Source organism: Melopsittacus undulatus, chromosome 12 (assembly GCF_012275295.1).
Source record: "Melopsittacus undulatus isolate bMelUnd1 chromosome 12, bMelUnd1.mat.Z, whole genome shotgun sequence".
Taxonomy (NCBI): domain Eukaryota; kingdom Metazoa; phylum Chordata; class Aves; order Psittaciformes; family Psittaculidae; genus Melopsittacus; species Melopsittacus undulatus.
In genome coordinates, this window is record NC_047538.1 from 22,827,221 (window position 1) to 22,841,825 (window position 14,605).

General features: G+C 39.6%; 1 protein-coding gene across 1 annotated transcript in view; it reads right to left on the reverse strand.

The window, feature by feature from the left end:
- Positions 1-6,457, reverse strand: part of TMEM132D (transmembrane protein 132D) — a 182,248-nt gene extending 175,791 nt beyond the window's left edge. The window contains exon 1 of the mRNA XM_034068653.1: positions 5,573-6,457. Coding sequence (XP_033924544.1) covers positions 5,573-6,333 — 761 coding nt within the window. The 5' untranslated portion in view covers positions 6,334-6,457. The remainder of the gene's footprint in view (positions 1-5,572) is intronic.
- Between the last annotated feature and the right edge of the window lie 8,148 nt (positions 6,458-14,605).

Below are 14,605 nucleotides of genomic sequence, written 5' to 3' on the forward strand. Positions count from 1 at the left end.
CTTAGTGAGGTCATCATATATTATAATACAAATTTAGCTGATCTTGGCAGGGCAGAAAATACCTTCTCAGGAAGGAGAAAAGAATGAAAGACTCAGGTAGGTAGGTGAGAAAAAAAGAACTGTTTGCAAGGTATATATTTTGCATATAAATTTACTTGCCATAGGAATGCAAAACAGTAAGAACACCTTCATTCTGCAGGCACTTCTGTCAGCCCACTGCAAGCTCACTTCAAGCCTAACCCTGGTGCACCTTGGGCTGCAGCAGCAGTAGAGGAACATTCTCCCCTCAGATACCACCCAACAGAACATACAGCTGCCATGAAGCCACATCCCCGTGTTGAGCCAACGTGTGAGCAACTCTGGGGAGATCCCATGAATGTATGAGGCTTATGAAGCCTAAAAACCTTGTCTTATTACATGGCAATATCCAAATTCCTCTTACCAACCAGTTCTTAGCAGCCCTTTCTGGAGAGCTCAGCACTTAGATGCAATGAAGCTCTACTACTGGAGGACATGAGTGTAGAAATTACAGTAAGGCAGTGCATGCTGCAGGCTCTGCTGCAGGGAGAGGTGAAGCTATTGGATGCTTGGTGAAAAGTCTAATTACTACAATGCTTCTGCTGAAGATATTTCTGGCAAAGCAGATGAACTGGTGGAAAACAAACAAAACCAAAAACATATCCCAAAACAAGCCACAGTGGAGTTGAGCTCCATCAGATAATCAAAGGATACAACTCTCCCCTCATGTACTAACCAGTAAAGGACATGCAAGAATACCAACACAAACTACATTACAGCATAAATAAAACTAGAATACAAATTAGAAATGGGAACAGCATCAGATCCTGCATCCCTCCCTGTGCACCAGGCTGCTTCCTGCTGTCCTGACACACCAGAACACTATATCATGCTGTCTCTTTCTGATAAAGTCCACATCACAATGTGAAAAGAGATGGATGCAACAAAAAGGCATATTTCCAAATGCCCTGATAAACTGTTACAAGTTAGCACACAGGTTTTGCTAGGTATAATTATAAATAGAATAACTTTAAAAAGAAGAAAAAAAGCTACAACTTACATATCTATGCCTGACATTAAGTACCCGAAGTCAATTCCTTCTCTATCATTTCTTTGTTGAGTCATCTCCAGAAACAAGAAAACAAACTTAAAAGATTGCAAGCAGAAAGTACCAATACTGCCAACTTCTAAACAAAAAAGAAGGTTATATTTAGACTTTATTTTAGCATTAGCAACAACAAGCTAATGAAAAATAACTGGCTCTACACTACAGATTCAGAAAACTTATGTTCCTCAGTTTGGAAAACTATGGCATCCCTCCATACATTACTTGTAATCTATGTAACACAGCACAGTGTTAATAACCAGCAGTAATTTGGGCTTGCAGTAAACAGGAATTTCAATCGCATAACACTGGAAGCTTTGAAACATTAACTACTGAAAGCATCCTAAAGGACTGATATGAAATAATATATTCTTTCCCTCCATCAGCAAAACATTTCAGATAAGGACTGCCCTCAACTGCCATTTCCAGTATACATATCTTGAAATTAGGAAACAGTAAACCAAAATAGACTAGAATACTTCCCACAAACTTTAGGGATCCTTCAACACCTTTTGATGGGAAGGATAGAGAGTCTTTAGCCTTCCCTGGTCAGTCACACGTGAAAAGATGACAGAACAGTGTCTGGTACTGCACAGGCTGTGTCCAGGGCTGGTCATCCGTAGGGGACTTTGAGGTTCACCTTTGATCACAGAGCCCTGACGTGGGCTCTACACCAGCTTTCTTTGGGCTAGGATGTACAATTCTATTTGTGCCTTTGCACTCAACCCTCTCATGGGGCCAGTTACAAAGAATACAATGAATAATTAATTTGCATTTAAAATGAGAGAAGATAATAGGATAGAAGCACAGGACATTCAATCACTTACTTGATAAAGGCATTTAATACTGCTTCATTGGGAAGCCAGAATTGCTCAATGCTTGTATATTGCATGTCATATTGAAGTAATTGTTGATATTAGCAGTGATAAAATGGCTTCCAAGAGGTTAAGTGACTTGGCCAAGACCAAAGAGGAAGCAAGTATGTGAATTAAGATCACAAATGAGTCAGTTTCATAAGGCATAGTGCTCCAAGCTTACAATCTGGCGCTTACAGCAGTATTCAATCATTACCCATCATTTAGGTTTTATCTCCTTCTTTCTTTTCCTCTCACACCCATGAAGAGTCAAGATAAATATTTTTAATTTCTCCAGTTCATTAAAAAACAAAACCTAAACCTTGGCCCTTATGGTCCAACTCTTCCACAAAATTAAAACCGTCCATTAGGTTCATGCTCATGACTCTAAATCTTCCCCTGCACACAACAATGGCATGAGGAAAAATCACAAAGGCACCTTTCCCTATATATTTTTGTATTTAGCAGTTTCTAGAAGGTTCCCCTTGGAGACAATTTCCTGTTAGAAAGAGGATACAGTTTACTCTAAATATAACTACTTTCAAACAAAAAAATATTCAGCTGTGATAAGTAATTTTTGCCTTTCAGTTGTTTTGTATGGCTGTTTCCTCTTTTTTGACCTGTCTATCCTATATTTTCCATCTGTTCAAGCCATGATTTCCAGTCCACTGGAGCAAAAGCAATGGTAAAAGCATTTTGCCAGCAGCCCTTGGCCTCACTTCATGAATACAGTTCCAAGTCTTGCTGCCACTCAAGGTAGAACTTCTAAAAATATGGGACTTTCAAGAAAAAAAAATAATACCGTTTTCTCATAAGAGTTATACTGGGGGGGTCAGGAGCTTTCCTCTATCAAAGAGGAGCTCAGAGTAAGTGGAGACCAGGCAGATGCTGCACAAACTGGCTGACTGATATTTACAAAGTAGGAGCAGAAACCATAAAGACCAACAATACCCATTACAGTGTACAGAGCCACCAGCACAGCACTTTCTGTCCAAAGGAGCCCTTCTTCCTCTCTTTGTCTCCCCATTCCTGAGGTCTGTTATCCTTTACTGATTATTTACACAAATGGGTCATTTCTGTGCCTTTTTGCTCCATCTTAAGTTCCAGGAGAGAGGACCTTTTGTATGTCTGTTCAAGCCCTTGTATTTACATGTTTTAATAGGATGAAGTTTCTTCAAGTTCATCTTGATGCAATGCCTGTGCCTCTGCAAACCAAGAGAATTTGGAGTTTATGGAGACTTAAAACTCAATCGGGTCACAGAAGAGATCTCTGATGACTTTTACAAAATGCCAGCTAGAGACTCTTTTCCAAAAACAGAACAGGCAGCATATCTCAAATGCATATTTTCTATAGCCGACCATGTTAAAAGAGAACCTGCATAATGTAATCATAGAATGGCTTGGGTTGGAATGGACCTTTAAAGATCATTTAGCTATGAAAAACGGATATACTAGACTAACATAAGAAAGTAAAACCTGAAACAGAGCCTTACTTCAGTCAAATGCTATCTCAATTATCCAATCATTTGGGCACATGTTTACTACAAAAGAGAAGGCCATGAAAGAGGCTTTAGCATCTTGTCTGACACTGGGGTTACAGGAGAAGCCAGAGTAAAAAGGATTTTTTAAGCCAAAGCATTTAATAAAGCTCAGGTTTTGCTCTTACCTGGTACTTGCTTTTTCCCCTCACAGAAGAGGATGTTTATAAATTAGTAACCACTGAAAGCTGAATTTGCTGTGTACATGTCATGGAGAGATGAATGCAGAACATAGATACTACAATTCTGACCAAGAAAACAGCCAAACAAAAACTCTGACATGCTGTAGCTAGATCAAACACAGGCAGGCAAGAATGCTTTAGAAGCAGAGCAAAACAGGTGTTATAATTACTCTGATATTGCAGCAGATTGCAGTCTGAAAGCCAGTTACTAGTAAGAAAAACAGGTCAAGAGAAATCAAAACTCAGGAAAGCAACGTAAGTAACAGTAATCTGTTACAGGAGCTTATAAAAAGCTAACAGTAAACTGATGTTTTTGAAGGAGAAAATGCCACACTTTCCATTTTGAACCAATTTCTGCTATCTATTTTAACCTTCTTTTGTTGTGGTATGATACCTTAGATCTCAAAATAAAAAGCTAAAATTCAAACACATTGTTTCCTTTTTGTTCCAGAAAATTAGTTTTAGCAGCAGTCAATTAAACGTTTGGGTGTTCAGTTTTCATCCTAATTTAAACAAAGCGAGAGTTCTGAAAATTTTATAAACCTACAAGTAATATAATTATCATGGTTATAACTAGCTCTACTTTAACTGATAACAGCTCACAGAAATACAGCTCACAGAAATATAGATGCTTTGAAGTCACATTTCTAAGACACAAGAATTTACAGAGTAAAAGCAACAAGCAGTTTTTACCTTAGCTCTCTTAGACAGAAAAGGGTTTTATTTTATATTTCAACCAACTTTCATGTATAGCAGAAGTTTCCATGCATGTCTGAAGAAATATATCTTTAAAATCATTAGTACAGAGAAAGAGAAAAGAAGAGGGAGAAAAAAGAAAAACATCTCTGAATGCTTACTACAAGGAATCGTATTGTCTGTCTTGAAATTATCAGTTGGGAAACAACTTAAATCTCAGCCAGATTGACTCAGAAAATCGAAACCTGGTATGTTAAGGAGAGTAGATATCCTACTGGTGTTTGTCCTCACCAGAGAAGGAGGAAATAACAGTCCTCAAGTCAGTACCTAAGTGCTGTGATTATTCAGTTTATATCTCATGCACTTGCAAAGGAAAAATGACCCAATTTTATAGCAAACCACTTCCCACAGAAATGCCCCACAAATCCCCTTGGTCAAAAGGGGTGGTGGTGGGGAAACAAACCATATCTAGGTGACTTCAGACAGAGATTTTTGATCTTAGAGAGAGCTTCCCACTGTAATGTTCCAATGCCTGGAAAGCCATGAATTAAATGAACACGGGCAGCACTTGATGTTACATTCAGAAAACACCCACCATCATCATTCAAACACATGCAAATACATTCAAACACAACCACCACCTATTATGTTTTGTTTTCAGAAATGGTTTTGCTACATCAAATATCCTGTATTTGGATAAAAGCAGCACCAGGCTTATAGCAAGTTGGGAAGAGATGGTTAAGCATATAAATCCTACTTAGATGCCTAATTCTTGCTCACTTCCTATAAATACTTTTGTGGATTTGAGATGTACTAATCTTAACATGAGTTCAGTGAGAGATTAGGAGAACTGCAAAACTCCAGCTTAGGAGACTTTAAATGTTATCTCCTATTAGCACGTAGATAGGTCCCAGCTCTACTATTTCAATTTTTGTAAATACTCCTCAAAGGACAACTCCAAGAAAAGGCCATTCTCACTCACAGAGATCACATCTCAGACAATTTATACCATATTAGACTGAACAACAGGAGAAATATTGAGTCAACCAACTGCAATACAATTTCTGTAGAGCAGCAATTGAAGGACTGTTAGGCAATTTATACATGTGAAATTGGCTTCCTGTACCAAGAGTAGAGAAACAAAAACTAAGGTAGCAAAGAAACACAAAACAGCCTTACCTCAGTGTGAACTGATCTTCTGTTGAATTTTTAGCAACAGATACAAGGAAAGTCAAAATGTCACCTTGCTTGACAGTCTTTGGTGCATACTGGATGGCAATATTATTATCCAATCTCATTTCATTTAAAGAAGGGACAGCATGTGTCTGGTAAAGGAAAACACTCCCAATCCTCTGCAAAGGAGGTCCTGACTCATCAATGTCATTGCGCCCCAGTCGGATCCCATTACTTTTCCTTACATCCTCCTTGGTGCATTCCCCTTTCTCATCTCCTGGTTGTATGGCATAGTAAAGCTCCACAGGGCTCCCTTCAGACTGATCCATGGCTTTCTTACGGCCAGCAACAACAGTGGGAGGGTTAAACCAGCTTGGCAGGAGCTCCAGCTCTGCCACACACAGCCCCAGGTCCCCTTTCAGCCTGCAGCTGCCTCTGACCTCCCGCGTCTCTCGGAAGGCGAACACCCGCAGGCAGGGCAGCTGCTCCGTGGTGCTGTAGTCATCCCAGTCCCTGCCCACGATGTAGAACAGCACCTGCACTTTGGGCTTGCTCAGGTAAATTTTGTCACTCATGATGAAGGCCTTAAGTTTCCAATTAAAGGAGAACTTGTTAGTTGATCCAAATGGATTTGAAGACAACATTAGGTCCTGGGGCACTACTTGTTCAACAGAAAAAGGTCCATAGCTGGCATTTAACACAGGTGGCCTCTTGGATTTGTAGATCAGAAAGGATTCCACTCTGGACTGCAAGCTAGAATTCCTCATAATATCTTGGTTGGCTTCCTTAAGAAAGAAGGAAACATCCGCATTGTGGATACGATAGGTCACAGGCAAGTAAGTTGGCAGTAAAGAAAATCTCTGTATGCTCTCCAGGATCCCTCGACTCTCAGTCACTGTTGAAAGGAAAGGAGAGTTTAAAAATCAGACCTCCAAGTCATACTGTGATATAACCTCACTGACTTTACTGAGGGGACTGATAGTGCTATAGTTGGTATTAGGGGCAACAGGAAGCATCATCAATCCATGCAGAATTCACCTAGGTAGATGAGGATCTGTCTCATTAGCTTAGAAAACAACAGGTTATGACATGTTCTACATGGCAGCTAGATTAAAAGAAGTAGCTTATATAGTTTTACTCATGCTCAAAGGTCACATCTTCACTTGCAATACGCATTTACTGTTGGAGAGCTGTGACCACTAAGGCAATCTGCACTGTACAGGAAACCAGTGCAATGGTTTTACATCAAATGCTGCACATGGACCACTCAGAGCTCACTTCAACCTTTTTTTAAGCACTCTCAAGCAATACATGGACCTTAAGTGGTTTCCTGCACAAGGCTGAATTTTCCTTTAAGAACAGTTAGCACAATAGCCACTTACTCAAAAGCTTCTTTACAACATTCTGGTACTAGAGGATTTCAAAAGGATTTGCATCCAATTTATTGTCCCTTCCATTTCACTTCATCTACAAAAAGAAAGTTTTCCTCCTGTAAATATCAGGATTCATGGCACTGTTGTTGCCTAACCCTACATTGTTCCTTAAAACAGCTCCATTATCTGTAGGCTGTACATTACTGCACACTGACAGAACATTTTCAATGACTCTGAGCCTCTCTTACTGCAAGACAGCTATTTTAGCTGTGCCATTGAGCAATTACCTGAGGCAGGCTATCATATTAAAGAATAAGCTCTCCATCCTTTCTAGGAACTGTCAGTCCCGAAGAGCAAAGACATACTCTTAAAAAATACAGATGCAAATATAGAATGACCTTTTGAACATCTTATATTCACATTTATGTCTTCACAACCTAGGAGTGAAATAAATATCTTTTTTCCATAGCAAATTCAAATCCTTGCCCTCATTCAGAAGAGTGACAAAGGGTAACCACAGATGGCATTCAGAGGCAACCCAGTTTCCAAGCTCTAGTCCACAAATGCTTTACTAGTCTGTATTTTTTGTTTGACATCTGACCTAAATATTTATATCTTCATTAAGTACCGCAGTGGCCTAAACTGATGTTGGTTACTCCCAACCACCAACCTCCAGTTTATGTACTGCAATTCACTGCAAATCCTAAAACAGGATGGAAGAGGCTTGTTATCTTCAAACCCTATGGGAAGGTATTGTTAGTTGCTAAAACCCTCCAATTTCAGACCACAAGTGTTCCCTGAAAATTATCTGAAAAATACCTCTCACAGCAAAGACCATCTTACCTCCCTATGGGGTGTATAACTCAAATGGGGAATTCACCTTTGCCACAAAGGAAGCCCCACTGATGCTACCCATAAGTGACACGTCAGGCAAGGCACCCACATAACAAAGCAGTTAGTGCGGGGAATCTCACTCTGACACAGACTTTTGGACTTCAGGATCTTTTTTTTGCCAGCCTAGTTGATTTTAGGATTCCTGTGCTCCTGTTCTATATCCAGCAAATAAGAGTATTGCTATTTATTTCCCCTCACCCTTTGTGTAAACTGCAAATGCGACAGACTCACCTTACTACTTATGTAAGAGTATCACCTACAACAACAAGGCTGTGATCTCAGCCAAGGTCTCCAGGCACTAACACAATGCAAAAAATAAACTAGAAAACTGGAGCAAAAACTTTCTATATGAAAAAGCAAAACCAGGCAGCTATTAAAAACAAAATAAAACCCCACAGAAACAAACCAAAACCCAGATGAGGATGGGCATCACCCAGCTGTAGGACAGAGGGAACAAACCTCAGCATGAAAAGATCAGGAAGAAATGACTGCAGAGAAGAGTTTCACAGTTACGCAAATCTTTCAATCTTGAAAACCTGAAATGCCTCACCCACTAAGCAATTAAAATAAAAATCTTACTTTTAAAAGTTTAATGTCAACTCTAATGCCCCACCTGGAATTAGAAATAAAATCCATCTAAAGAATCAGGAAAATGGCCTCAGCACACATCCTCATGTGAGACTGCAAACTGCAACAGCAATAAAAGGCTGAAGTCCTATGATCCCTAGAGGTGGAAAATTCAGGTTGGATCTTGTTGGAATGTAGAGGAAGTTCCATCCAAGGCGTTTCTGCTTGTTCTCAGTCAAGAGTAAACTGCGGAGATTCTTTCCATACAAGAACACCCTTTATTTTAGTCTTGGCCTTCTCAGCATTCAGCTCCCACTCTTTCCTCAGATATTCACTGAGAGCAGATGAAGTTTTTTAAGACCTTTTTCGAGATAATCCCCCAACAAAGAACTCTAACAACTCTAAATGGCTTTGCTAGTACTTAGAGTTGCAGGAATGCATCTCTTATATCCAGCCCCAAGGCAAAATCTGTTCTATTGTTGTACTCCTCAGATCCCCCAGCCTATAACATCGTTCCTCCATCTAATGTCCCATTTATAAATTCCACACTCATTTTGTACTCCTCCCAACAACCTGGCAAAGCACCATTAAACATAGTAAGGCATCAAGGAGGCAACTTAGAGAGAGGGGAAGAAAGCTCAGGGTATTCAATTTTTTATTTCCCTTATTTTGATTGCAGCTCCCTCCCCTGCATTCCACAGGGAGAAGTACATTATTTTTATATTAAAGCTAACAATGTTTAGCCTCATATTTTTTTAATCATTTATTTTAGTGCTTAATTATCTCAGGGATTAAATATCTTCCTTATGTATTCTCCATCTCCACAAGACAATGTTCCTCAGAGTTTGCAAATCAGTGACTCTTTGGAATAGGAGAACACCACAAATGGAAACACACAGGTGAACTGCCTATTACAAAAAGGAAACCATTCCACCAGCCAGAGCAGGGCCCACTCGTCTTTAGATTCTGGGGCAATGGCAAACTGGTCTGCTGGCTGTTGCACTTCCCACTACCATTAAGCTGTGGATGTGCACGGAATATGAATTGCCTTTTGCTGGAAGCAGACAGCAGCTTTCCAAACAGCCAAAGGCCAAAAATTCAACCAATTTTACACTTTTATCTGGGGAGAGTTATAATCAGCACAAACAGAAAAAAAAACCCTCAAAACCTACACTGCGCTCTGCAGTACCATCTGGTTTTTGACCGTGAAAGTTTATTAAGGATTCTGAAGGATAGGAAATTGAAAACAAAAACAACTATCAGCGGTTTTAATTGCAACCATGACTATTTTGGTAAAAATTATGCATTCGTTTTGTTGGTTTTTTTTGTTTTTTTTTACAAAGTCAGAATCACATAAGATTAGAATTCCTGTGAGTTGTTGGGTAAGACCCAGCATAAAAGTGGAGTTTTAAAGATTTCAATCATATCATCTACCCTAAATATTGTATCAGATCATAATACATGTATAACCCACCTGAATAAATAAGACAAGAATCACACAAAGCCTCAGCTTAAATGTGTCAAACAAAATAAAAGATGGGTAACTGAACTGCTGTTAAAGAAAAAATATTAAGGAAACAAAAATAGAGTTAAATTCGGGAACTGCAATTTATCTTTACTGTACCACTACATCTGAAGGTTTGTGTACATGGGGAGCTTGGCAGCAGGATAACCAAGTGCAAGAGTGCAGAACATTAACCCACCTTACTAGTTCTATGTATGGATCTATGACACAGAGCACACCATACTCTGGGTTGATAGAGAAAGGCATGCTATCAGACTGAAACAAACTTTGAGTTTAATCTGTTCATATAAGGATAGGTTCCTAAAATCCACAGAGATTCACTCAACTTTGAATTGATTAGTCATGGCAAGCTGTAACATCGGTTTATCTTAAGCCAAGACATTGCAGAGAAAAATGCAGCTCCTTGCAGAGGACCACACCAAGCGATGCCTTGCAGTACCATGGAACCTCAAGGGGCAGACCCTCGACTGGAATAAGCTGCTTCACTGCAAGGTCTAGTGAAGACAATCTACTGCAACTGCAGTGTGGTGTTATGGCATTCCGGATTCAGAAGATGCACCCCAACAGCTTGAAACAAACCAATAAAATAAAATTTTGACACTGTGCTTATGCCAGGAGCTATTATTTCTCAATCCCTTACAATGGCATCTGTGTTTGACCTCTCCTGCTGTGAACGGTTTGTTGAGGATTTCAATCAGTGGCCACCTGGGAAGAGATGATGTACTAGGGCAATTTTCGCTCCTCTCTCCTGAGTAAATCTTCCCCTGACTGACACTGTTTTAAAAATACTTGTCATTGATGGAAGAAGCAAATTCTTTGCAGGTCAGTGAATATGAAAAAAAATCCAAGAAAAAGGCAGCATGATCAGTCTCTTCCCTCACAACCAAAGCTTGTGCGTATGATACATCCCTCAACACAGCATTGTAAACCTGCTGCATTTACCTTCCAAAAGGTCATACCGCTTTCTTCATTAGGCTATTAATTTCATACTGCAGTCTGGCTAAAAATCTTCAATCTTTATTTCTTTAATATCATGTAACAGCAGCTCTCAGTCAGTGACAAACACTGTTCTTAGCTCAGTTTTATTGCAAAGTTATTGACCATTGCCTCAGAAAATTGAAGAAATCTGCCAGACCACTAACTCCATTCTATATTGCTACATCCTTGGGACTTCATTGCCCAAACAGCTACTTTATTGTTAAAGCTGTTCAATCCCCAATCATCCAGCATTCATGAGAAATAAAACATTCTTCCAATCAATTATATAATGCTACTAGAAAAGAAAGCCTTTTTCTTGTAGGTTGAAGGGAACAACTTCTTAGGAAAACTGGCATACCAGCTGCAAGCTCAGATGGGCAATGCAACAGATTAAATTTGTTACTGTACTTCGAGGGTTGAGATAAGTGCTTCTTTTCAGTCTGACCAGAAATTTTATTTAGTTTCAGCTGTTCTTGAATCTTCTCAACACTTTTGCTCTCCTAAGTTTGTTAGGAATTCCAATTGCTTTTTAGCCAAGCTCTAGGAAAACAACCCCACCAAAATATCAGTCTGGTAGGGTGATCTGTTTCCAGGGCTGGAATCCAAAGTCACAAAGATACATATTCCAGTAAAACTTTTTGGCCTACAAGGATTCTGAGAAGGGACTCTTCATCAGGGACCGTAGTAATAGGACAAGGGTTGATGGGCTTAAACTCAAACAGGGGAAGTTTAGTTTAGATATAAGGAAGAACTTCTTTACCGTGAGGGTGGTGAGGCACTGGAATGGGTTGCCTAAGGAAGTTGTGAATGCTCCATCCCTGGCAGTGTTCAAGGCCAGGCTGGATGGAGTCTTGGGTGACATGGTTTAGTGTGAGGTGCCCCTGACCATGGCAGGAGGGTTGGAACTTGATGATCTTAAGGTCCTTTCCAACCCTAACTATTCTGTGATTCTAAGACATTCTGGTCTTAACCTAGTTAGGCAGCTGAATCCACTAGTGCCCCTGTTTAAAACTGACCATAAAACCATAGTGAATACCATCCCCAGGCATATCTCAGTCAGTTCATAACAGAGGGATGATCTGCTCTGCCAGGATGTATCACTTACTATGTCCCTATTTCTTTCAAGTAAGTATTTCCTTATGAAGTCATTATGACATGTAAAAATCTTCAGTGATCCCATTATTCTCTACAAAGCTGTGTAACACAAGACTGAAATAACAGCTGATGTGATGCTATCACCATTCACACTGGAGCACTGATTTACCATCATTCTTCTGCTTGCTTGGAAGAGGATTATCAGCATCTATCTTCCAAACCAGCAGAAATAAAAGACTCCACCCTATCTGCAGCAGGAATCCTAATCCTTTGTCCTAGTGTGGTCACACCACTAAGCAGTTTCCCAAATGAAACTCATGTTTTGGTACCAAACACTATCATTTTAAGGACAGGTAGCAACAGAAGAGCAATAAAGCTAAATCAAAGTGTCACAAAGAGGTAAACAAAAACAGAACCCTGGAAACCAAGAGTCACACATTTATCTGTAGCAAACTAAAAATGCCTTCAAAGCCAAAAGTCACCAATTTCTTTTGAAGTCCTTTCCTTCTCAGCATTTCAGACTGTTCTACCTGCTTCACTTGATAATGCTCTCTGGAACTGTTTTATCCTTGTAAGAAGTTATCATTCCTCAAGAACAATGCTGCTCCAAAACTGCCAACATCCCCCCTTCCACCAAGTTATTACAATTCTTGTTCCAGTTCTGCATGCCCGTGTGGAGCTTGTTACAAAGCAAGGGAGATTACTTGAACATCAATGCCATAGACCATGAAGAATAGCCTCTCTGTAAAAAGGTGACTCCTTGTTCCTTGCAACAGAATTTCAAAGACGTTGCAGTTCTGTTGGAGAGTGCAACATACATGGAGTGACAGTGAAGTAGATGCTGAATAAAGCACATTAAACTTTGCAGAGATACACACAAATCCTTTGGATCATTATTTCTAAGAAGATGAAAACTGTCTAGCATTGCTATTACAGTCAGAAGCAGGAAGCATTTTTAAGTGTTGGGTCCTGCAAAGAAGGAAGTACTCTGAGAGAATGGGCTTAAACTCCATGCAAATGTTCAGTGCAGAAAGACAAAGTAGTTAAAGCTTTACTGAAACAGAGGCTGGAAGCCTTTGCAAAAGGCAGTGTTAAAGCCTGTCCATCAAAGCACATTTAGCCTCTTTTTCTTCAATCATGCTAGACTGCTCCTCTTGAGCAATCTTGTAATCCATCTTGCAATTTCTCCATTAACTCCACAATGAAGTTTCCATGACCTGAGTAGGAAACGAAGAAAACCTAATGAAATACAGTACAAAATTCATCCCAGAAGGGTCTACAAATACAAAGCTGGTTCAGAAAACAAGAAACACATCTGCAGAACAATCCTCACTTAAGAAGTATGCTCCATTTTCAGTGATGAACCACTTGGAACAACTCAAAGAATTGTCACACAAGGGTTCCAAGGACACACGCTTCTAATTTTACCTACAGTAAGGCAGCAAAACTGGATGAAAGATTTTGTACCCATGATCATGGTATCCCAGAGCAAGCACACACTGGTAAGTGTACAAATGCACTGTTTGCCTGCTGTGACCAGTACAGGGGTATTTATGTTGTCAATCATATGTTACTAGACCACAATGACTTTATCATATGGTCTCTCCGCACAAGATCTTTCACACAGGACAAAATGTTTCATTTTACAGAAAAACTTACAAGTTACAGACATTCAGAAATGGTCTTCTAGAAAGGGAGCTCTTGTTCCACCAAAGCAACTGGCACCACAGAAAGGTGTTCTCAGTCTTAACATGAGCCACTATCAGAATCTTCAAAAGCAGGGTAATAAACTAAACCCAAAATGTGGTATCCATTCCACAAGCCTGCCTGTCAGCAGCCCCTCATGATCTACCATAAATGATAAGTCGGAAAGTTGAATCATGACATCAAAGGACTTCCATGTCTGCAGCGAGAGCAGGCATCTGATCTTGGTATGCATAATCTTATAGGCATGACTTCAAGGATCATTGCAGGTCACATATTCATGCAGCACTTTTCATACTTTAACTGTTATTTGACTTGATGGGTTTTTAAGTGCACATCCCTGATACACGCTTAGTGGATGCAGATTGTACTCCCAGTTGCTGTATCAATCCAGTTGATGAATGGGCCTGATTATCAGTCAGATAAGGTCCTTTTCACAACAGCGCTATAGCCTGATGACACAATATTTTCTATGAATATCCCATTTTACTGAAGTTTAAAGAAACTTTTGTAAATTAATCATTGATGTCAGAACAGACTACACCTCATCACTGGAGAGAGATGAACAATCCTGAAGTTATTTTATTATTCACATTGACAGACAGATAAAGAAATAATTTAAATAAAAGGGCTGCAGAGGAACACACACACCTTTACAGTACCAAGTGATACAAAAATGATCAAAGAGCCTATAACAAAGGCAAGTTCCCACCTGAAAAGGCAGCAAAGTAATAATTACAGAGAAAATGATTAAAATAAAAGGCATTGTTTCACACAAAACCAGATGTCAGCTTGAACATGAAAGAGCAAAGCAATGATAGGCACCACAAAGTGAAGAAAAACAGGAAAAAAAAAAAACCCAACCAACTAACCCTCAGTTACATTAAGTAGTGGGGAACAGGG